At 30.5% G+C, this 25,447-nt stretch overlaps 2 protein-coding genes across 2 annotated transcripts in view; one reads left to right on the top strand and one right to left on the bottom strand.

Annotated features, from left to right (window-relative positions):
- The window catches only part of LOC142323179 (cytosolic 10-formyltetrahydrofolate dehydrogenase), a 106,733-nt gene extending 97,524 nt beyond the window's left edge, over nt 1-9,209 (bottom strand). Inside the window, exon 1 of the mRNA XM_075362484.1 lies at nt 9,027-9,209. Within this exon, the coding sequence (XP_075218599.1) occupies nt 9,027-9,140 (114 nt within the window). The 5' untranslated portion in view covers nt 9,141-9,209. The remainder of the gene's footprint in view (nt 1-9,026) is intronic.
- Nucleotides 9,210-9,539: 330 nt separating this feature from the next.
- fzr (fizzy and cell division cycle 20 related) overlaps nt 9,540-25,447 on the top strand; it is a 66,215-nt gene continuing 50,307 nt past the window's right edge. The window contains exons 1-3 of the mRNA XM_075362485.1: nt 9,540-9,693; nt 19,888-20,320; nt 21,247-21,363. Of these exons, the coding sequence (XP_075218600.1) occupies nt 19,898-20,320; nt 21,247-21,363 (540 nt within the window). The 5' untranslated portion in view covers nt 9,540-9,693; nt 19,888-19,897. The remainder of the gene's footprint in view (nt 9,694-19,887; nt 20,321-21,246; nt 21,364-25,447) is intronic.

A 25,447-nucleotide genomic window follows, 5' to 3' on the forward strand; every position in this document is an offset into this window, starting at 1 on the left:
ATGAAAGAGGGGACCGACTTATAGAGTTTTGCACGAAGTATAATTTAGTAATTGCCAACACCCAATTTAAAAATCATAATAGAAGAATATACACTTGGAAAAAGCCAGGCGATACTGGAAGGTATCAGATAGATTATATCATGGTTAAGCAAAGATTTAGAAATCAACTCGTTGACTGCAAAACTTACCCTGGAGCAGACATTGATAGCGACCATAATTTGGTGATAATGAAATGTAGATTGGGGTTTAAAAACCTGAAGAAAAGTTGTCAGATGAATCGGTGGAATTTAGAGAAGCTTGAGGAAGAGGAGGTAAAGAAGATTTTTGAGGAGGACATCGCAAGAGGTCTGAGTAAAAAAGATATGGTAGAAAATGTAGAAGAAGAATGGGAGAATGTTAAAAAGGAAATTCTTAAATCAGCAGAAGCAAACTTAGGCGGAATAAAGAGAACTGGTAGAAAACCTTGGGTTTCAGACGATATATTGCAGCTGATGGATGAACGTAGAAAATATAAGAATGCTAATGATGAAGAAAGTAAAAGGAACTATCGGCAATTAAGAAATGCTATAAATAGGAAATGCAAACTGGCGAAAGAAGAGTGGATTAAAGAAAAGTGTTCAGAAGCGGAAAGAGAAATGAACATTGGTAAAATTGACGGAGCATACAGGAAAGTTAAGGAAAATTTTGGGGTACATAAATTAAAATCTAATAATGTGTTAAACAAAGATGGTATACCAATATATAATACGAAAGGTAAAGTCGATAGATGGGTGGAATATATTGAAGAGTTATACGGAGGAAATGAATTAGAAAATGGTGTTATAGAGGAAGAAGAGGAAGTTGAGGAGGATGAAATGGGAGAAACAATACTGAGATCTGAATTTAAGAGAGCATTAAAAGATTTAAATGGCAGAAAGGCTCCTGGAATAGACGGAATACCTGTAGAATTACTGCGCAGTGCAGGTGAGGAAGCGATTGATAGATTATACAAACTGGTGTGTAATATTTATGAAAAAGGGGAATTTCCGTCAGACTTCAAAAAAAGTGTTATAGTTATGATACCAAAGAAAGCAGGGGCAGATAAATGTGAAGAATACAGAACAATTAGTTTAACTAATCATGCATCAAAAATCTTAACTAGAATTTTATACAGAAGAATTGAGAGGAGAGTGGAAGAAGTGTTAGGAGAAGACCAATTTGGTTTCAGGAAAAGTATAGGGACAAGGGAAGCAATTTTAGGCCTCAGATTAATAGCAGAAGGAAGATTAAAGAAAAACAAACCAACCAACATAGGTTTATAGACCTAGAAAAGGCTTTCGATAACGTAGATTGGAATAAAATGTTCAGCATTTTAAAAAAATTAGGGTTCAAATACAGAGATAGAAGAACAATTGCTAACATGTACAGGAACCAAACAGCAACAATAACAATTGAAGAACATAAGAAAGAAGCCCTAATAAGAAAGGGAGTCCGACAAGGATGTTCCCTATCTCCGTTACTTTTTAATCTTTACATGGAACTAGCAGTTAATGATGTTAAAGAACAATTTAGATTCGGAGTAACAGTACAAGGTGAAAAGATAAAGATGCTACGATTTGCTGATGATATAGTAATTCTAGCCGAGAGTAAAAAGGATTTAGAAGAAACAATGAACGGCATAGATGAAGTCCTACGCAAGAACTATCGCATGAAAATAAACAAGAACAAAACAAAAGTAATGAAATGTAGTAGAAATAACAAAGATGGACCACTGAATGTGAAAATAGGAGGAGAAAAGACTATGGAGGTAGAAGAATTTTGTTATTTGGGAAGTAAAATTACTAAAGATGGACGAAGCAGGAGCGATATAAAATGCCGAATAGCACAAGCTAAACGAGCCTTCAGTAAGAAATATAATTTGATTACATCAAAAATTAATTTAAATCTCAGGAAAAGATTTTTGAAAGTGTATGTTTGGAGTGTCGCTTTATATGGAAGTGAAACTTGGACAATCGGAGTATCTGAGAAGAAAAGATTAGAAGCTTTTGAAATGTGGTGCTATAGGAGAATGTTAAAAATCAGATGGGTGGATAAAGTGACAAATGAAGAGGTATTGCGGCAAATAGATGAAGAAAGAAGCATTTGGAAGAATATAGTTAAAAGAAGAGACAGACTTATAGGCCACATACTAAGGCATCCTGGAATAGTCGCTTTAATATTGGAAGGACAGGTAGAAGGGAAAAATTGTGTAGGCAGGCCACGTTTGGAGTATGTAAAACAAATTGTTGGGGATGTAGGATGTAGAGGGTATACTGAAATGAAACGACTAGCACTAGATAGGGAATCTTGGAGAGCTGCATCAAACCAGTCAAATGACTGAAGACAAAAAAAAAAAAAAAAACACGATTTTTCATCACGTCACACCAAACATTAACTTTAGACGAATCGCGTTGTTTATAAATAATTGCGTGTGGGTTTTCAGAGCTCCATATTCGTGAATTGTGTCTGTTAACACATCCATTCACATGGAATGTAGCTTCGTCTGGAAAAATTATATCGTCTAAAAATGATTCGTTTTCACTTATTCTGTCCAACATTTCAACAGCGAAATTGTAACGTTTTACACCATCATCGGATTTCAATTCCTGCAGTATATGGATTTTATAAGCGTGTAATTTCAGTTTTTTATGTAAAACTTTGTGAACTGTTGATTTTGGAGTACCTAATTCGACGCTTCGACAGGAGATGGACTTCCCAGGACTTCTAATTGCCGATTGTCTAATTAGTTCAACCTTTTCGTCTGGTATACTTGGTCTGCCAGTTGATTTCTGTTTCTTAACCGATCCAGTTTCTTCGAATCGTTTGAACCAACGTGTTATGTTATTTTTGTGTGGTGGATCTCTTCCGAATTCACGTTGAACTAAAATTACGGATTTTAATTCAGGTATCAATAAAACACACTTTGCTTTGTCTTTATCCGAGAACATAGCAACTCACTAAACTCACCGCAACAACAATACAACTGACGTTTTAGTTACAACTGCAGATAAACAAACTTTTGGGTTGGAGGCTTTCAGGGATACCAATAAAACACCTAGAAATTTCCCTACAATCTTTCTATGAATTACTGAAACCGCACCATTCTTTTATGATAACCTGTACAATAAATTATACGAAAAATTATTATTTCGAAGTTGGCAATAAAATAACAACTGATCAACAATGCACAATACTGTATGTGTTTAAATCATTATTTAAAGAACATTAAGTATATCGGGGGGTACTGTGAACTTTGCTGTCGTTAGCGAAGGTTATCTGTGAATTTTAGTTTGAACGTGATCTGTTTGCCATTGAAGTAATGCCGAACTTATTCGCAACAGAGGAATACGCTGATATGATATTCATTTTGGATATGTGTAATGGTAATGCTACAGCTCCTACAGTAGAATATGAAATACGTTTTCCGAATCGCAGGATTCCAGATCCCAAAACAATTAGCGCGATTTTACGAAATCTTCGGGAAGAAGGTTCACTAACTAGTATTCGTAACAGCTACAAACGACCTGTCAACCACGACGCTGTTATTGATGAAATTATTATTGATGCAGCTGAGCGCAGTCCGGCGTCAGTACACGATGTCTTTCTAAGCAAATTGGTTTTTCGCATTCGCCGGTTTGGAGGACACTTAAACAAAACAAGTTTTATCCTTAAAATAAACTGCCATGTCAACGTCTGCATCCAAGAGACGGTCCGCTTCGCTTGAAACTCTGCAACTGGTGGGATACAAATGGACAACTATACAAGTATGTTTTATTTACCAACGAGGCAAATTTTACTCGATATGGCGTCAACAAATTACGCATCCAAACCCCGTAGGGGAACCCACCTTGTGACGTTACCGGTCGCCACACCAACCCCTCCGTTCCGAACCCTGAGGGGCTTTACCGGAGGTCATCTTTAAACTCTTTAACTAATTACATCTCACAGTCATCAGCCAGGCCTCGGGCGGGATGCTACCGATGTAACGGTATCGCGGTTGTTCCAATTAATACAGAGATCCAGAAAGGAATGTATTCTCTCATTTATTTATTACCTATTTAACAATTGCACGTCAAACATAAAAAACAGGGTCTTTTACCCTAATTTATTGGTGTTCACCCCAGATTTCTCAAAAACTACTGCAGATACGATTCTAGGGCCTATTTTATTCGATTTTTCAAGTTAAATACCATAAGAAATCAGTAATTCTACACCTTAATAATCGTCCTAAAAATTTTTGAACATCATTTCACCGAGGTAGCTGAAATCCAAGCGAAATCTTTCACTAGCCGTAACTCGCAAACGAAGCATTTTAGGACATAAGTTTATATGAACTTTTTCGGTACTTACTTATTAACGCCACCACAGCTACAGCTTTATTTAAAAACAAAGTAGTCAATCGGATTTCAGTGAAAAATGAAGTCTCTTTATTAATTTTAATAAATGGTTATTTATATTTATTTATTTTATAAATATAATTTAACCAAATTTAACCTACGCGCGCTAACCTTGACTAATTAACACCGTAATTTTTTGAGTATTTATTTAATAAATTCAGTAATTATTGCAAATATTTATTATTTAAATAATCAAAACACTCCTGTTAATTAGTCAAGGTTAGCGAGCATAGGTTAAGTTTGGTTAAATTAAATAAAAATAACAATTTATTAAAGTTAATAAATAGACTGTTTTGAATCTATGTTAAAACTCTATATCGGCCCATTTTCCACCGAAATCCGATTGACTACTTTGTTTTTAGCAAGTGCAACTTCTGCTGCGGTGGTGTTAATACGTAAGTACCACTTTTTTCCATTATTTTCACAAGTAGAATAGGTATGAAAGTCCAGGAAGGGCTTCATGATTCACCTGGTGATATATATATATATATATATATATATATATATATATATATATACACACACACACACACACACTACATCAATCAGGGTATTTTTAAAAACCGTTTCAAGAATTCATGGGCTGGTCCCCCCACATCGAAATAAAAAATAAATTTTATATCAACATGTCAAGAAATGCTTAGTTTACCGGCTCTTCGCCATTTTGTACTTTTAACATAAAAAATTATTTCTCAGGAATTTTTTATCGTGTCGAGCTGAAATTTTAAATACTTCTACGGTAACTGGAAGTTTACTTTTATAAGAATAATGAACATGATTTCTCAATCCATTTCAACATGGCAGCCATGTAAATTTTTTAATCGTTAATATTTTTACAGCCACTGGTTTATTTAAATGTTAATTATTAAAAAAAAAGTTAACCGTCTTGTGACGAAGAAAATGACACCTTATTGATTCAAATCCGTTTATAAATAACAAAATTGGTGCAAAAATTCTTGAAGTCAATGCTGTCTAGCAATCGATGAAAAAACACCTGGATGCATGTATTTTAAAGGAGTGCCGCCATTTCGAACAACTACTGCAGTTTCTTTTATTAATGTTTTATTATCTGATATAATAATTTATTTTTGTTAAATAAATTTTCATTAAAAAACAACAACAGTTTTTTTAATAACAACTGTCTGTTCATTAAACAAAAATATGAATGCAAATTATTTTTCAATATTAATATTATTTATTATTATAATATTTTCATGATTTCAATAATATTTTATTTTACTGTAATATTTTCAATATTATTAAATTATTGTAATTTATTACATGATGACATTAATAAAATTGTTCCATTTAGATTGCATCAAGCTATTTAATTTTATTCGGGTGGAAATGAAAACTGTTTTTTAATCTAAAGTGACTCAGTTCAAGAAGTTTTGCCCTAATTTTGTTATTTATGAACAAATTTGAATAAATAAGGTGTTAATTTCTTTGTCACAAAATGCTTAAAAGTTTGTGTATAACATAAGATTTAAATAAACCAGGGGTTGTAAAGATATTAACGATTAAAACATTTACTTGGCTGCCATTTTGAAATGGATTGAGAGATCAGGTTCATTGTTTTTACAAAAGTAAACCTCTGGGTACGCTAGCAGTATATGAAATTTCAGCTGGATGCAATTAACAATTTCTGAGAAATCAATTTTTATGTTAAAAATACAAAATGACACAGCTGGTAAACTAAGCATTTCTGTACATATGTTGATATGAAGTTTTTTTCTTTATTTTGATGTGGGATACCATCCCCCGAATTCTTGAAATGGTTTATAAATAAATAAATTATATATATATATATATATATGTACTTGCATATATAGTAATGGGTAATAAGAGTAAAACGTTTTCTGAATCAATCTTCATGAAATTAATGGGAGGTAGTACATCTTCCTACTTCACAAATGTAGATAACAATATAATTTTTACAGTTGCGCTACTAGAAAGTTAAAAAATATTTAATTCCAGGGGGTTGCTATATTCTTAAGAGTGAAACTAGCAGATCACAGTTTTGTTTTATAGAGAATAAGGTTACAATTAAAGATTCTCACAAAATAGAAAACTACATATTTTTAAGGTGGAAACCAATTTAACAGTAATTTCATGGTTAAGCAGTGAAAGGGTTTATAAAGGACTGTTTAGAAAATAATCTTAAAAAACATTTTCAACCTCAAAGTTATCAATAAATACTACAGTATATGTAAAACCTAAAGGCAGGTCCTCCCTACAAGCTGCCTCTACCCCACTCCTATAACCTGGCATATAGAACTCATGCTACTAGCGGCCACAAAAGTAATACGTATGTGCTATTTAAAAATAATTTTTGTAAATAACTACACCATATCACAGAAAATTATAACATTATAGCCTACAATAAATAACTCATTTCATATACTTTTGTATTACGTCATTGTTACTGTTTATTTACAGCAAAACCTTCATTTAACATACTTGAAAAAAATCATACTTTCAAGAAATAAATACATAAATTCTTCATATCCATCTTGAACAAAATATTATGCATAAATAATTTTATTTGTAATAACAAATTACCAGAATATATTTCATTACTATAACAGCAACATCATAATTCGATACGGTGCAAGTCGTTGCAAATTAATTGATGTGACTTTTGGAATGCACTACTTTGGCTCCTGGTGTGAGGAGAAGCGGCTGAGTGATGCTAAGAGCAGTGGAGGAGATGCCATAGCATATTATGGACCCGCCTTCAGATAGTAGCTAATAATGTAATTACAAAAATGCAACTATAACAAAACTGTAATCTATGACTTCTTATTATAACCCTCTTAACAAAGATAATTATAACAAAAATGAACGATCGATAAGTCACAAAGAATATTTATTATCTGGTCTTTTTTTCTGTTTACTGATATACAGGTAAATAAAATAGCTGTGAAATGTGAATTATTATCGCCATGTGCAAGTCATATAAAAAAAGATAAATATTTTACACAAGCAAATGGGTTCACCGATTCGGTCAAAGAAAATAACTTGTGTAACTCTCATACTGGAGGTGACAGCAAATTTTGACGCAATGGATTAACTACGAAAGGCAATCAATCACTCTGTACGAGCAGGCAACTATTGTTGCAAAGGCACTTTCAATATTTCAGACATTTAAATGAAATTATTACTGTAACATTAAACTCAGTTTCAATGAAATGAGACTGAAGTTGCTCAGTGAAAATAGAAGATCAGAAAAATTATAAGAAATTATTAACAGATCTACCGTTAGACAACAGAGACAAAAAAAGAATTAAGTAGTAAATAAGACCAATGAAATGAAATTTACATTTTTATTTAAAAAAATAAATAAATAAAAAGATCTCTCAATTTAAATATATGGAAATTTACTTCCAAAAAATATTTTCATAACTATGACAGCATAGTTCCCTTCTTAGTAGTACGGTTAACACACTCATTTTAAATCGGTTTGCTAACCTAGTAAATAGTGAAATGTTATGATTATTCAATAAGTGTCATTGTAAAATTTAGCATTAGTAATTTTTATACCTATTGAAAAGCGTTTATATATAATATTTATATGCTGTGATTAATATTTTTCGTAATGTACTCTTTGTACCTGTGGGTGATGTGCATTTTATTTACCCGATTTAGTGGTGTAGTGAGCTACTTCAGTTTAATTTGTATATTCCCGAGTTGCTGTTTTTATGTGTGTATTTATTACAGAATATCAAATGATTGCATATACGAGTATTTTGTTAATGAATTTGAAAACAACACAGAGATCTTTCTTGAAAATGTTGGCAATTTTATGGAAAAATGTTGACTATTGATATGGATTAGACTTTTATAATTTTGAACACTTTTATGACTTTTATTTATTTTGTTCCAATTAAATAGAACAATTTAGTAATCTTGAAATAGGAATTTATTTTTGTTCAAAATAAAATTACTTTGGTTTTTAATGAAATATTTTTTAAATAAACACACTCTTGGTGAGTATCACATTTTTCCTGTCATATTATATACCATATCAGAATAATAAACAAAACATTCTGCAACTCTAATATGGTATATATTATCTTAACTTTAAATTGGAATAATGATTATTTTCCTACACGCTTTGCTTTACTGGTATCCCTTCTGCAGCTGTGTGTTAGCCTTATTTAGTATGATTCCTCATGTTTTAAATAACATTACTTTTCTGAAAATTACTTTAAGAAATTTATTTAAATTACTTTGCTCTTTTCTAGCTACCATTATGCCCCAGAAATTATATCAGAACCAAAACATATATGCAGGACTACTGAATTGTAATCCTAACAATTTACTACTTGTACAACACGTAATAATAATGAAAAACCAAATTTGACATTTATCTATCACTTTCCAAGCAGGGATACAAACAAGTCATTAAAATATGCAATCATAAAAAAATAAACAAACGTTAAATTAAAAATCACGGTATGTTAAGTAGAAGGCTTCTTAACAACTTAGAACTAATAATAACTTTAAAAAAAAGAAATTTCTGGTAACTTAGGGGCAGGACATTTCTTCTCTTAACCTAGATTATTCCTAACCATAACATACAGTATAAGTGTATATACTAATACTTACTTCGTTTGTACTGAAATTATGGTTAATCTGTTTGAATTCAAATCTTGCTATTGCTTTACTCAGCACTACAGATCCATATCTTAAAACAATCGCAGATCTACACAAGTTAATCATGACTATCTCAGAAGCAAATTCAAATCGTACTTCTTCCAACTGAACAATCCGGCTGTCACTAGTACGCGTGCGGTAGCTGACGTACTAATACAACACATCGACGTTCTGATAAGATGAAAAGTTCATTATTCGATATATACTAAAACTAAAATATACAGTAAGTTAAATCATAGAAAGATGAAAAATTATTTTTTATTTTTCTGTACATGAATTATTTATTTTGTAAATAATTCTGTTTAAAAAAATATTCAACGAAGAGACTGGATCAATATTTGTCACTATAAAGTTATTTAGAACTAAAAGTTTTGTCTTCATAACTTCAATTATTAATTATTTCATTCATTTTTAAGTTAGGGATAACATAATTACATAATGCTGTAATTGCTCTGTCGTACAATAGCATATCTTTATAAATGTAGTTGGCAACATTATAGAAGAAACCAAAAAATAAAACCCAGCTACGTACCTGCAAGCAGTTAAGACTTTATAACCATAAAATTGAGATAATTATGCGTAAATAATTAACGACTAATTTTTTCTGGAACTTTTACAAGTAAGTTTTTATTATATTGCTAATTTAAATAATTAAAACGTATGGATTGTTATTTGCCAACAACTGTGAGATCGTTCAAAATGGTTGTTTTCCAACGTTGTTGTACTCTTATTTTTGAACCAGCTGTATTTTAACCGATTTAGTCATTTTATTTTGCGAATTTTCTTTATTTTGTACACTATGGTAAAGCTAATGTATTGTTTTACCAAACTTTGATTGACAATTGTAGAAAATATTTGAAAAACGAAATTGTATCTTTGCCCATATAAATAACAAATAGGTGTAGGTAAGAAAAAAAAACCCAACTACCCTTGGTTATTAATTAAGATATAGTAACAAAATTGCCCTTATTGTTACTGAGATTTTCAAAGTGTGTTATGTAAGAGTTAACTTGTTCAATTAAATCTAACCATAAGTCTAAATGTATTGTGTTTTATTTCTTCTGCCGTCATTTTTCCCCAAGTTTTTTTTATAAAACAGTGCAAGAGGAGACTGCCTTCAAAAAGTTAAATTACTCTTGAATGTAATTTGTGTTGTTTGGCAGATGATTGTGTGTGTGTCATCAGGTTTTAGTAATAAAATTAACTGTATTTTTAAATGGTAATTAAAATGTGGAAGTAACATGGTCTTGTCCTCTTTATTAAGATAGCCTCTACTCAACTTACTATTTCAGTTCATTCTGAGTTCTGTTATGTAGGTAATAGCTGTTACAAAGATTTTAACTTTGTGTACATTTATGATTTAACTTTTTTGTTTCTGTGATGAATTAGTTGTAACTTCTAGAAATTTGTGGCTCATAATCCTTATAAAACTAACTTGTTAGTAATGATAATGTATTTTATAGCTTTTAACAAATGTATAAACTTTAACTTGGTTTTAATTTTCCTAACCATTCATTGGTTATTGTTTAGTAAAGCACTAACCTAATGCAAAAGCTAAATAACCTTTTGGCTATATCATAGTAACTCAGCTATAACTGCTTTAACCCATTACCAACAAATGATGTTCTAATCAGATGTCAGATGGCAATCATTGCATGGTGCTCTTTTTAACCATTGTTTTTCAGTAACTCAGTAAGAGGTGCTGTTAGTTTTTTCTGTTGTATTTTTCTCTTTGCAAAAGCATTTTACAGAACCTTATATATAAATATATATTATGTGACCACATTTAGATTGACAGCAATATATTTTTATGTTACGTTTGTTGTAGATGTTATCTGGCAGTTCTGATTGGAATTTTTAGATTGAAGTAATGCTAATTTTTTTATTTACTTGCATTACATTTTTGTGAAGGTGAATTTGAGAGTCAAGTAGTTTATATAAGTGTGATCTAGAATTGAATTCGTCATAATTTGAAAGTGAAGTGTTGAGTGAATATAAGATAAGTGAATAATTATGAGTGAAGAACCAATTATTATCAAATTTATGTAAAAATTTTAAAAAATTAAGTAAATTAACTAAAATCTATAAATATTGTTTAGAAACAGAAGTGATATGTTAATTTTTAATAAAAGTAAAATTTTTTTTGTTACTTTATTGATCATAACTCAATATTACTAAAGAGTGTAAAAATGGGTTTATTCAGTCAAAAGTGTTGGCAGATTAATGTGTGGTACTATCTTCCTTCCGAAGCTAATTTGCTGTTGTTCTTTATCCATGACATTTTATTGTTAACATACACCAAAAAGAGTTTTTGTAGTTTTTATCCCCATTTTGTAAATGTTTCTTTACAAATAGACACTTACATTTTTTTGAACAGTGATGTTAAGCTACACATAAAAATTTTAAGTTGAGTCGCAGTAGTTATCAGGTTTAATATAAATTCAATTTTAAGTTTGTTTTTTTTATGCTTATGCATTAATGTTGAGGCATGACTTTTTATCTGTAAAATGTAATTTATGACACTTAATATAATTGTCTGTAAGTTAATCCTTTTTTTTTTCTTATGTTAATGGTTGGTTGATTCATCCAGAAATTTTCCTTAGAGAATCTATAAAAGGGCAATCCATGACATGCTGCCAACATTGAAGCTCTGCTAAATACCAATTCAAATGGTTCTTCACTCAATGTCATTTGTTCTGTGATGTAGTTCCTGTATTTTTTCGGTGTTTTTTTAATTTCTAGTAGTCTGGAAATTATAATTTGTAAAGTTCAGATAAAATAAAGCAATATTTATGGAATTTTTCATGCAGATTAGTGAATTTAAGCAATCCTAGTTACTTGCTCTATGTGCTGTTGACATTTATTAATGGCTTGTGATTATAACTGTATTATAATTTAAAATATATAAGTATTTTTTTTAAAAGTCTTAAAAATAGATAATTGAAATATTCAGCCTTATATTTCTCTAATATCTAGAATATCTCGTGGAGTAATGCCTGGACACTGGGTGAAGCAAGGATTAAAATGCCTATAACTGAAGTGATAGATAATGTACTGTTTCCCATAAATCAAAGTTGAACAGTGTTGTGGAGTTTTTATCTAAATACTGTTGAATTTTAAAATAAAAAATCATTACATAAGGAAATAGTTTTGTGCAATTAACTTCTTCATTTGACATTGATATCTTTCTTTACTCACTTATTTAGATTCTGGTGACTGTGTATGAGTTGTGTCTAATAAATAACAAGACTGATATAGTAACTTGTTTTTTATTTATATATATATATATTAACAATTCTGATGCTTGTCCCTTTTGGTATAGTACCCATTTGCACTTATACAACAATGAAATCTTGTTTTACACTGGTTGAAGGCATCAATCAGATTAATTCCTGTCAGCTGTTTTAACACATCTAATGTCTTCTTTACTGCATCAACTGACAAAATATGTTTCTTTAAAAACAGATTTCACTTAGGGAAAAGAAAAAAATCATATGGTGCCAAATCTGGTGAATATGGAGGGTATTCCAGATTTGTAATGTGTTACTCAGCTAAAAGCTGCTTCAGAGAAATTGCTTGTAAGCGTTGTCCTGATGAAGAATGCAATGATTTTTCAACACTTCTTATAATTTTTTTTTACTTTCTATCTGCTTTGCAAAATTTTCCTATTAATACTACATCACTCTTGTCCCTTCTAGACCTCATTCTTCCAAAATTACACCCAAGACAAAAAAAAAACACAGCATGGCTCTGAAGTTGGACTTACTTTGACAAGTGCCTTAAAATTAGGGCATGGTAGATTTTTTAGGTTTATTTAAGGCAAGTATAGATTTTTTTCTGGACTTGCCATAATCAAGTTTTTCCCCCAAAAAAAAGAAGTTTTTAGTTTTTCTTGCATAGTTTATATCTACATGTTCAGTTTTGAAGTTCCAGTAAAGAAACTTAAAAATAAAGAAAGACAAAAATTGTAAGAAAATAATTTCTCTGTCACTTGTTTTATGTGTGTTTTTCTTAGATCTTTAATCATAAAGAAACACTCCATCAAGAGAGTCCAAAAGTGAAAAAAACCAACATGTCATATTTTAATTTTACTGAGTGGAACAGCCATTTAAATTACAGGGAATCTTTTAAGTTATAATTTTTTTTGAAATCAATAGATATTTGCAGAAAAAAACATTTTTCTCCCGATGTATCTGTTACGTATTTAGTTAGACTATAGAATCTTTTAATACATGAGTAAAACTAAACATCCTAATTAGTAGCTAATGACAATGTCAGTAAATTTTACCCAAAAAGAAAAAAGTAATAAATGTTTCATACATCGTTGCTAATAAATTAAGTATTTACCATTTAGACACTTGACATTAGATCTGACTTTCAGAATAAATTTCAAACAATATGAAAAAGCTGATAAAGGATTGCAAAACTTTCACAGTGGCGTCCCTTATGTTCAACAAAATTTTAAAGAGGAAATAATGCAATAAAATCAAGTTGTAAAATCAGTTTAATTCTAAATAAAAGTTGTAAATATTATTATTATTATTATTTGGATTTTAAGTATTCAAATATTCTAAATATCAAAACGAAGTTTATAATTTTACTGAAATAAATGAAAATAAAAATTATGAATATTATTAAGTATAAGTTATTAATAATTATTGTTGTTATTAATTGTGTTTTATTGGTTTGGCTGACCAGGTACAGGAAGCAGTTTTGACCCACATTTGCAAAAGATATTAAAATGTTCAGTAAAATAATTTGGGTGTGATTTGATCCCCTTGATCAAAAACGTTTTTACCTTAAAAATTATGCAGTATTAAAAGTATAATTGCTAAAAAATCAAACTTTTAGTGAAAAACATTGGGGTCTTATTTTGACCCCCTTGTGTAACAGCTACCTTATGTAACATTTTTAGTAACAGCTACTAGTTGGAATGCAGATAAAGTATCAGAGATTTAAAAAAAATTAATTCTTAAGTCTTTTCCCTTGGGAGGAGTTTTTTTACAAAAGTTCTTACGTTGTCTATATTAACCAATAAACAACCAATGGTGTGTAAACGAAACTTTTCGTAAACATTTTTTTCTTTTTAATTTCTACAAGATTTTTCGCACTTTATACAATTTGTCTATTTTCTTAAGTTTTCTAATCACAAAAAAAATTATATGTTATATGTTTTTAATTAGCAAGTTAATTTTCCTATCAACTTACTGTTTTTTACAAGATCATTAACCCCTTCCATATAAGGTGTTTAATGATCGTGATATGCTTGTTAAAAATAATATTTTTATTTTATTTGCTTATTTAAGTGTTGCTTTTATTCATCAATTCATGAAAATTATTTATTCTGAAAACATAATGAATACTGGTTGTTAAAAATAATGGTGTAATGACACACATTTGTCATATGGAGTGATGAATCACACGCTGGGCGTGCAACATGTTATTCTTACATTACAAATAATAACTTTAATAGTAATTTTATAAATTACAAAAATAGTACAAGATGGGTATTTATACCAATTTATTACATTCGGAGGTGCTAACAAGGAAAAATTTTAATATGGTCTTCATTTACAAGTTATACTAGTTAAATGTTGTGTCCAGTCCTAATGAGCGTAGAATTTTTTTTGATAATTTCTTTTCTTCATATGATCTGTTTAATTTACTGAATGAAATGCAATATTTTGTGACTGGCACTGTCAGTGAAAATAGGCTTCTTTATTATTCTTTATTACATATTGAAAAAACAAATTTCACAGTTTGCTAGATGGAATGATAATGCAATGGTGACAGTTGCCAATAACCACAGTGATATTGATTATCAGATATAAAAAGATACAGCTGAAAAGAAAGAAAAGACACCGTGATTGCTCAGCCATTAATGATGGCAGAATACACTAAAAGTGTGGGTGGCGTTGATTCCCATGGGAATGGTATTGAAAATTATAGAATTCGAGTGCATGGAAAAAAATGGTGGTTGTCATTGTTAGAAATGCTGTTGATTCTATTATAGTAAATTCATGGAAAATGTAGAGACTTGCAAATAATAGTAAAATCGGTCAAATTTATTTTAGGTCTTCTCTTATTATTATTTTAGTATCTGTAATAAAAATACCACAAAGCATTGCTAGAGAATGAAAAAAAAGTAAAAATAATTTTCCTTCACCACCAGTGGCAAGCGAGGGTCGTCCATCAAAAAACAGTTTGCCAGAAGATCTTCATTAAGATCAAATAGGGCAATAAAATTCTTTGTTTGTAATTATATTACTTTCAGTTTAATAAATTATAATATAAATTGTTCATTTCATTTGTTGTCTCATGTTTTATCAGAAAATGATTTTTTTTTGCATGCTTTTTGCCAAAAGTGCGTAAACTAACCATTTTATTACTGAGCAATAATTGACTTTTTGTTGATATGAAAATATTTCTAGCTGCACATACTTGTTAATGGATAAAATAAAGGGTTTATTTAGAAAAAAAATGTGTATGTTTATGTCTTGCAGTTAATGGGTTAATATTAGTTATAGTTTGATTTTTAATCTTGAAAATAAAAGATTAATAAAAATTGATACTTTAAGTATAGGTTTCATTGGATACATTTGAACACAAAAGGATGTGTTCAAAATTCCAATATTCTCACTAATAACCATCCTTGTCAGTTTTTCTTTTACGGCCACACTTGCCTTTACTTTGAGGTGAAATGGTACAACACCACACTCAGCAGCTATTTTTTGTCTCTGTATCATACTAGTGTCCTCAGAGAGAGAAATAATTTTTGAATGCTTTCTTGAAATTATGTTTTTGTATATTCATGGAGATTACATTATTATATATTCAAGACACACAAAACGAAAAGTACAAAAATATGATCTACTAATAAAAAAGGAAAAAAACTTTCAAAAACACTGTAACATGAAAATGTCTAAATAACTATAGAACAGTAACCTCGCATTATGCAGACAACTGAAAGAATGGGTGGGGTCAAGCAGTGTAGCCATAACTTAGAAATAAACAAGCAAAACTCCCTGTGTTCGCGTAAATGTGCACACTGTTTTTATATATATGTGTATATATATATATAAATCAATAAATTATATCATTATCTAGTAATAAAATAACATTTCACAGTTAAAAATGAATATTTCTGCCCTTGTTGAAGACCTTTTATGTTAGAATCCAAAAATAAAATTAGAAAATTATTTCTGCCCATCCAAACTTGTCATTCATAAATTTATCTTTGATATCTAAATATAAATAGGGCAAATATAGAATATTAGATTCAATGTACGGTAATTAAATACACATTCTAATGTAGTTAAATTATAGTTCTATAATAGTAATAATAGTAAGAGAAATAATAAATACCAGGAAGATGACAACCTAATTAGACAATAGATATCATTAATGTACATCAATTATTATTTTAGAAATAAATCATTATCAATAATAAAATAAAGAAAAATGTAGCAGTAACTGATTTTTTAATTTTATTTATTATTGATAATTATTATATACTGCTAGAATGCTAAACTACAAATTTATATATATATATATATATATATACAGAACCACATATATGCCTAACTTAATATCGGCGGACGGCAACAGTAGCAGCTCAGATGTCAGTGGGAACACAGTGTACGTATGCATTGGTACAGCATCACTCCCGCCGCACAGATTACCATGCAGTTCTAACATCATAGCTGCGCTGCAGCCCCACCACTTTCAGGCTCCAGTAAAAGAGTGTGCACAAGAGTGGATTTTTAATTCATCGTCGACCACCACCTGGAGAAGACCAAGATGACAGAAGAAGTTCCTTGGCTGCCTCAAAGTGGGACCTCCTGGCAGATGCCAACATCCCCACCGGAGCAGCAGGTCTGGCCAGCCCGCCGAGGGAACTGCTGGATGCGGATGTTGCCTTCCCACTCCAGCTCGCCGGGCTTCAATCATCCTGGCCAGTAGACTCAGCAGCATGAGCCGGCCCAGCATGGGATCACTTGTGGAGAACTGCCTTGGCCACGCCGGCAAAAGACGACCTACACCAACCCGACACTGCAGGGCTCTGGGGGCCACCACTGCCACACAGTAGTGGGGACCCAACTGTCATCGAGGGGAACCTGGTCTGATTTCAATGGGCGAACTGCAACTCCCCTACTTCACTGGAGACCAGTTTTCAGACCCAACAGCTCTTTTCAGAGCTAACGCAAAAAATAATATATATATATATATATATATATATTATTTTTTGGTTAAGTTAATATTGTTTTGGGTGTAATATTTTTTTTTGTTACCATATCATAATTTATTATTTCTAGATTCATTACATTTTCCTGTCTTCATCGTATTTTATGTCTTATACTTTCTATGTTTACATGTCAATTTTTTAGTCATCCTTATCATCAGTAACAAAAGTACAACATACACAGGATTCAAAAAAGGAAATTTTCCTGTCAGAAATTGCACGTTTAATAAATTAATTTCATATTTGCTTACATTCATACATGTTTTTAATCTTAGGTTGATAGGCTTTTATTTTTAATTGTAATTTAGAGAGTTGAATTTATCATTATTTCTATGAAAGGCAGTTATAAATTTCCAAGATTATTTCATTGTATGATATAATAAATATTTCATAATAACAGAAAATATTATAGATAAACTAGTTTTATCATCTCTACAATAGTAATTAACGTGTACATTAGTGATGTCTATTGTCCAATTAGGTTGTCAATTTTCCTGATATTTATTATTATTATTATTATTGTATTATAGAACTATGATTTAACTACATCATAATGTGTGTTTAATTACCGTATATTGAATCTAAATCTATATTTGTCTTATTTATACTTAGACATCAAAGATAAATTTATGAATGATAGGTTCATAAGGGCACAAATAAATTTCTAATTTCATTTTTAGATTTAACATAAAGGTCTTGAGCAGGTACAAGTAATATTCATTCAAGAGTGAAATATTTATTTTTGTGATATTAATTGGTAATATAATTATTTACATTATTGCTATTTTTTTCTTTTTTATTAATAGCTTTTTTTTCATAGTCAAAGAGTATTTTTACATTTATATTAGTAGTATTGTTTTTATGTTTATAATTTAAAATTATTTTTTTGTTTTAAAAACCACCATTTTCTTTTCAGTTTAGATATTTCAAAATATGCCTTAATTTTTCTAAATTAACTGCATTTTATTATTGTAATTAATAGTATTGTAAAATGCAGTAGTGTTCTGCTTATCGTGATATGCTTAAACTGTAATTTTATTTTATTTTTTTAATAGGCCACATTTTAATATTATAGTTATCTTTTCTTTTTTTTTTCAAAATAGACACTTCGGTAGTTGGATTGTAAATGTAAATTTAATTTAATAATGAAACATCAACAATTATAGTGCCAGATAAATAAAAACAAATTAGCAAAGTTTTTTTTTATGTTAGTAATCAAATGTTCATTAGTAATAAAATAAATTAGACAATAACTTGTGATTATGAATATAGAGTTCTGTTTTTGGTTGATTCATTAACAAATTGCTGTAAGGAAAACAGACTATTTTAATGAACTTAGAACATAATGATTTTCTTATTGTAGAACAATGCATCCCCTTTTTTACACTTCTTTTCATGATTTTCCATTTCTATTCTTTATTTTAATATTAATTATGGAAGTGAACAATTGGAATCTGCCACCTGTGAAGGTGTCTGATGTGAGACTAGCAAATTTGAAGAAATAATTTACTTACTTATATTTATTAATCCATAAATTCGTTTTGGAATTTTTTTAATTTTTTCATAAAAATTTGTTGATGTAAATTTCATCTTAATTTTATTAACTTTTTAAATAGAAAAATTCAATTTAAAAAACCAGTCTGATTTTATTCCAAATCTTAAATTAACATCTTCCAATTTCTGCTTTAAATAGATTATTAAATACTGTTTATAAATTATAATTTTATTGCAAAGGAAAGTAAAAGAACGTAAGTAATTTAGATATACTGTTTAATAAAATTTGGTTTTAGTATCATAATTTATTGCAAAAAAAATTAATGTCTTTATTTATTTGTTTGTTAATAGGGTGTAATACACAGAAGATTTGTATATGTTTTTATTTTAAAGTTTAGAGGATTGCTAGAATTAAACCAAGTAGTCATTGATAATTTAAAAAGCCTTATCTATTTTGAGTTTGAAAAATAAAGAAATGTTTGTCTTATTAAATTGCAGACTTTGTTAAAAGAATATCTTTGTAGGTAAAATTTCTAAAATTAAGTTTTTTCAGTGTTATCTTTGTGTTATAGCAATTTTAGTTTATATTAATGAAGGTTGTTGGTCAGTGGTTACAAACTTTAGAAATAGATTATTCTGTATGTGCTGGTTGTAATCTATCCTTAAATAGGTTCATTGACTCCTGATAATTCTAACTTGCTTTGACCCTTAGCTGTTTTTACTTAATTATAGCTTGATTATCTGTTAGTGTGTCATTAGTCAATTTCCGTATTATACATATGACTCTCTTCTTCAGAAATTGAATTTTCAGGATAACTAGTGTATTATATTTTAACTACTGACATATTTAATGTGTGGTTTAGAAGTTAACACTGAAATTGAATTCTGTATACAATTAAAAAAAGTTACTTAAATTGATTCATTAAGGAAAACTAGATTTGGTATGAATTTGTGGGTGAAGTATCTCATAATATTTAGAGCACATCTTATAATAATAGTAATAATTCATTGCTGAATTTTTCATGTTTAATAGTAATTATAATTACTGTAAATGATAATATTTTTTTTCTTTTATAGATAATAAAACATGGATTCAGAATGTGAAATGAATCGTTTATTTGCCAAAAGGCTTCAGCATCAGACATTAAATGTTGCACGTCAATTAAATTATCAAAAAAATGTTTGTATTTCTCCGAGTAATATTAATTCAGAAGGTTCATATTTAAACAATAGTAATTACCATTTAGATGGAAATCATAATTTATCTAACAACTATTCATATTCAGAAAACAACGAGCATTTTATTAATAGAAAAAGTGAAAATGATGAAAATTATATAAAACAGTCTATGCTGCAGTCCAGTAATGAAAATGAAATTGATGTTTGGTTGATGGAATGTTCCGAAAAAAAAGCTGATGATGTTTCAGAGCGGATTACTCTACCTCTTGCAGATTCTACCTCATCTATTTCAAGTCCATTAAATATTAATAACTTAAGTCCATCAAAATCTGTAAGTATTTACATTTTAATTAATTCATTAATCTTAGTTATAACACTATTACTACTTGTTAGTCAATTAACAATCCATTTACTTTTTTGTTAATTTCAAGATTTTCAATTCATTAATCAGCATTAGTAATGATTACTACCTTTCATATTATTCTTAATAATTTACAGAGCAGGTTTTTCAATGAGAATATCAAAATTTATCAGTATGTAGTTTGAGTAATTATCCAGATTTATACATATCTGAATCTTCATAATTGTAATCACTCAATCACTAATATAGTATTGGTGACACTTTTATCCAAACCTGAATCATCAGAATTTTGAGCAGTTCTCATTGTTACTCAGTGTAGTGAGGTATAAAATATTGTTGACAGATGCCACTACAGTGTATTAATTTCTTAGTAATGATTTATGTGTGTTCTATTAATAAAAGTTTTAGAAAAGTGTTTATATATAAATGGCAAGCTCATCAATTTTGGAATTATTGACTCACAGTCATAAGTTATAAACTAAATTATTGTTCGGCAATTGGTCTTATTCAGGTCTCGGATTAGCTATTCTCAAGACAAATTCATATCATTGTTTCTTTGTAAGGGTTAATTTGTTTTTATATGCTAGGAAATTTTGTTGGGAGAGGAAGGCTGTCATTAAGAGAGAATGTTGCATTGCAGAATTTTCACTGTATTTCATTCATTTCAGGATTTATAATTGTGAGATTAACAACAGATTAATGTAAATAGAAAGTTGTACATCCTGACAAGAAGGAAGAAGAAAACTATGCATCTTCAGTGTGAAGTGTAAAAATTTTCATTAGAGTATAAGTAAAACATATTTAAAAAATTTATTACAATCAACTATTTTATTTTTCATACATAATTTATTGTATTTAATTTCAGTTGCTTGAAAAACTTTTCTTTTCTTTTGTAGCCAAATGCCCATTCCACTGCTAAACATAACAAATTACTAAAGGAATTACCTACTGCTGATCGATATATTCCTTCTCGTGGTGGAAATAGTTGGCAGACAAGATTTTCTATGATTCCGGTGAGTCAAATTTGTATTTACATAGATTTCTGATTTCACAGCTTACCTATTTCTTCATGTTTCGGGAAAGAAACTATAAGTTTGTCAATCTTAAAACATTATCGTAGAAAATAAGCATTTTATTTGATTATACATACAATAATATTGAATAAAAAGCAAAAGCAGTAAAATTACAAAAAAAAAGGTGTTAGAATAATATTCTGATTACCGGTCTTTGAAGAATTATTAAATTAATTATTTTGTGACCATGCTGCTCCATGTGTTGTTTGCTTAGGCAAACCTAACTTCTGCACATCATTCTGTAAATACAATTTGTTTAAATTTTAAGTAATCATAAATTGTAAAAATCATCCTCATAAGGATTACGGTTTAAAAAACAAATTGTTTATTCCTACATCTGTTTCTTTAATTTTTCTATCTGGTTTGTAATATTATACATTCTTTATAATTCTGATAAGTATTCTATTTGCTTAAGATTCATGTTTCAATATTAAAATGGTACAACTTAGATCAATTGTATTTATAAATTCTCGCTTTATATAGCGTCTAAAAGATTATATTTAGTACATAAAAGATACATTTGTAATGTAGTCTTATACATAGACTAATAATTAAGGAAATAAAATATTTTCTTAACTAAGTTTTATATCCACTGATTAATGTCTCAGATGTCAGGTATATATATTGACCCCTTAAGAAATTTATTATATTTTGTTAATGACTAAACTTTCAGGAGTCAAGAAGTAATCCAGGTGAAATTTGAAACAATTTTTCTATAATCTTCTATTTATTTACCTTCTTTTTGCAATTTTCACTTAAAAAACTCTCTTCTAAGTAATGAAGAGGCCTGGTAGCTGTATCACACTGGGTTGTCCAGCTTATGTAATAATAATTAGATTAGTTATCCATTATAACTTTATAATATCCCAACACCTGAATCATTTCCAATAGTAGAATATATATTGAACGATATTAAGGATGAAATGCTGATGTGTAATTTAATAAGATTTTTCCTGTAAATTACCAAAGTTAAAAATATTGGGAACAGTTTCATCTGATACTGTTAATTTTTTGTAAGTGGTTGATAGAGTACATTCCATGTCAATTCAACCATACTATCTCACCTACCATCTCAGATTTTGATGACACTTAACTTGTTTGTTCTACCTATAGAGGTAAGTAACCACACAAAGTTTCAACAATCTAACTTGCTTCGTTATCATGTTATGGCCACTCAAAATTTTGAGGTTTTCCATGTTTTGTTAGTTAGATATTGCAAGAAAAAAAACGTCTGTAAATATAAAATAATTTGACATTTATTTTTCATCCAATTGTGAAATTTACAACTTTTTCTCTCTAAACTATGTGGTTTTTAGAGAAAAATATAACATTTTAAGTGTAATGATTTTGGCAGAAAAATATTTTCCCTGACAGGGAGTCTTATTCTTTAAAACTTGGAGGTTGGGATCCCCATGGCCCTAGCCTTTGCAGCTTTTCTTTCTACTACACCCAGAGCTGCAGAACACATTAAACACATTATACTATACACTTACACTACACCAAGAACATTACACAAACAACATGTACCCTTACACAACAACATCCTACACTGTTTCTTCTTACAATTACACTTGGTGTTGTTGCGATATCTGACAAAACGCAACCGTAACTCAAAGTGGAACTATCATGCCAATGGGGAATGGCTCTACTTAGCGAGTCTCGAACGATGTCCTCTGGGCACCAGAGCGAACCCAGTTGTAATTAGCTCTAGCTCCAGTACGCGTGCGCTCTGCTGGAGTGGTTCGTTATATTGCCGGTACTCGTGGGACCAAAATGTCAAGTTCACAAAAAAATCTTATGATGGTTGGTGGTCCATCTGAAAGAACCACTAATTTTAGTCTTGTGTAGAAACCCTGTTTACCCTTGTCTGACGAGGATAATAGAGTAGTAGATGAAACTGGTAAAAATCAAAATATCTGATTTGTTGTTCTCTGCAATATTCAGGAAGGTGGCTCCCTCCAAAAGGTCTCACCTTTCTTGATAAACAAAGTTATAACAAATTCAAGTGGTTCCTCGAAGAATATTAGAAAATTGCGAGACGGATTGATTCTGGTTGCAATAATTAATTAGAAACAGAGTCAATCTATCTGAGGTCTCCGTAATATGGGTGGCATAAGTATCAGTGCACAATGCCATAAAACTCAAAATACAAGCCGGGGAGTAATTTTTTGCTGAAACCTTTTAGATATGGATATCGCTGAAATAACTGCTGAGCTTTGTCCCCAAGATGTTGTAGAAGTTAAGCGTATAATGAAATGACAGAGCAGAATGGAAGAACCGACACCGTCTCTTATATTGACATTCAATCTCCCTGTGCCACCACTGAAGATTTAAGAGAATACGTAAGTATTCTTTTAAATCAAGAAGAAGATTTAAGTGGGTTACTTGTCGGTTTGGGTACAACCATTCATTCCCAACCCATGGCGATGTTTCAGATGCCAAGGATATGGTCACACTACAACATCTTGCTCGAAAACTGAGATCTGTGCTTGATGTGCTAAGGAAGGCCACAATACAAACTGCCAAGAAGATGAAAGATGTGCAAATTGCAATGGTTCACATTCAGCTCGCTTCTGAGATTGCCCAACCTTTAAAGAAGAAAAGGCAATTCTCAGAATCTCTACGGAGCAGAAGCTATCTTTCCCAGCTGCACGCAGAGAATATAAAAAGACAATTAACTCGCGGAACCTGGTTAAACCAGATGTATCTTTTGCTACCGCTACATCAAAACAAGCTCCTACAAATGTTTGTAATCAGCAGTGCAGATCCTGCAATGAGCTAAAAACATTTGTTCAGATGTTATCTGACGAAGTTGCTTCACTTACAGCCACTATTTCTGAGCTGACTAAAACAGACAGAAAGTCAGTAGCTGCAGTAAGTGAAACCAACAGTGGGGTCCCTTTGAAAGTTCCAGTTCCTAAAGCTTTACCTATACGGGCAGAAGTAAACACAGTTGGTGGTAAGCCATTTAATAAGCTCCCTGTTAGGGCAGCCCTCACAACTACCTCTTCTGGGATGTCATCTACGACATCCCAACCTTCAAAATCTCCTCCTCCATCACCTCATTTAATGGAGGATATGATTGAGGAACTGCCTGACCCAAGGGCATCGGAATTCTTTAAAATTAAAAATACGAAAAAGAAAAACTGGATCACATACAACTAATTTTTCATATATTTATCTGTATTTCTGTATCTAACTAGCTTTATGAGCATTATTCAGTGGAACGTTAGAGGTCTTCAGTATTGAAGATATTAGGGTATTGGCGTGTGCAAATGATCCACTAATCATGTGCTTCCAGGAAACACATCTTGTACAACAAGATCCAATAACACTCAGAGGGTATATCTGTGAGAGATATGACTGTCCTGTAGATAGTAGGGAGAGTGGTGTTGTTGTTGTTTTCATGCTGAATGAAGTGTCGGCTAAAAGGCTACAACTATCTACCCTCATTCCTGCTTTTGCTGTAAAAATCTCAGTCCTGTTTAAATTGTATATCTGCAATTTGTAACTCTCACCAAACTCTGAGTTCAATGCTCTAGAAATATCAAATCTCCTCACGCAAATTCCATCACCGTCATTAATGGAAGGAGCCTTCAATGCCCGCCATATTATCTGGGGCTCATTGTTTTGCTCTGCTCAAGGAAGTATGATAAACAGAGTCAGAGAAGACTTGGACCTTTGTCTTCTGAACGATGGGTCACACACATCTATGTCTTCATCTTCTGATACACTGTTAAACATCGACCTTTCCTTATGTTCACTGAATTTACTCCCTCGTCTTAATTGGTCTGCTTGTGACAACCTTCATAGCAGTGACCACAGACCTATTATTATAATCACTGGTGACAACCGCAAGGCGAATAAAAGGTCACAGAGATGGATTGTTGAAAAGGCAGATTGGAGCGGTTACCATAAAGCCTTCCCATCACAGTATGATGATGGTGCAGACGCCCATGATGAACTTACATCTCTGATACATGACAGTGCTAATAGATATATACCACAAATGATGTTTGTGGTA

Source organism: Lycorma delicatula, chromosome 4, assembly GCF_047948215.1.
Source record: "Lycorma delicatula isolate Av1 chromosome 4, ASM4794821v1, whole genome shotgun sequence".
NCBI lineage: Eukaryota > Metazoa > Arthropoda > Insecta > Hemiptera > Fulgoridae > Lycorma > Lycorma delicatula.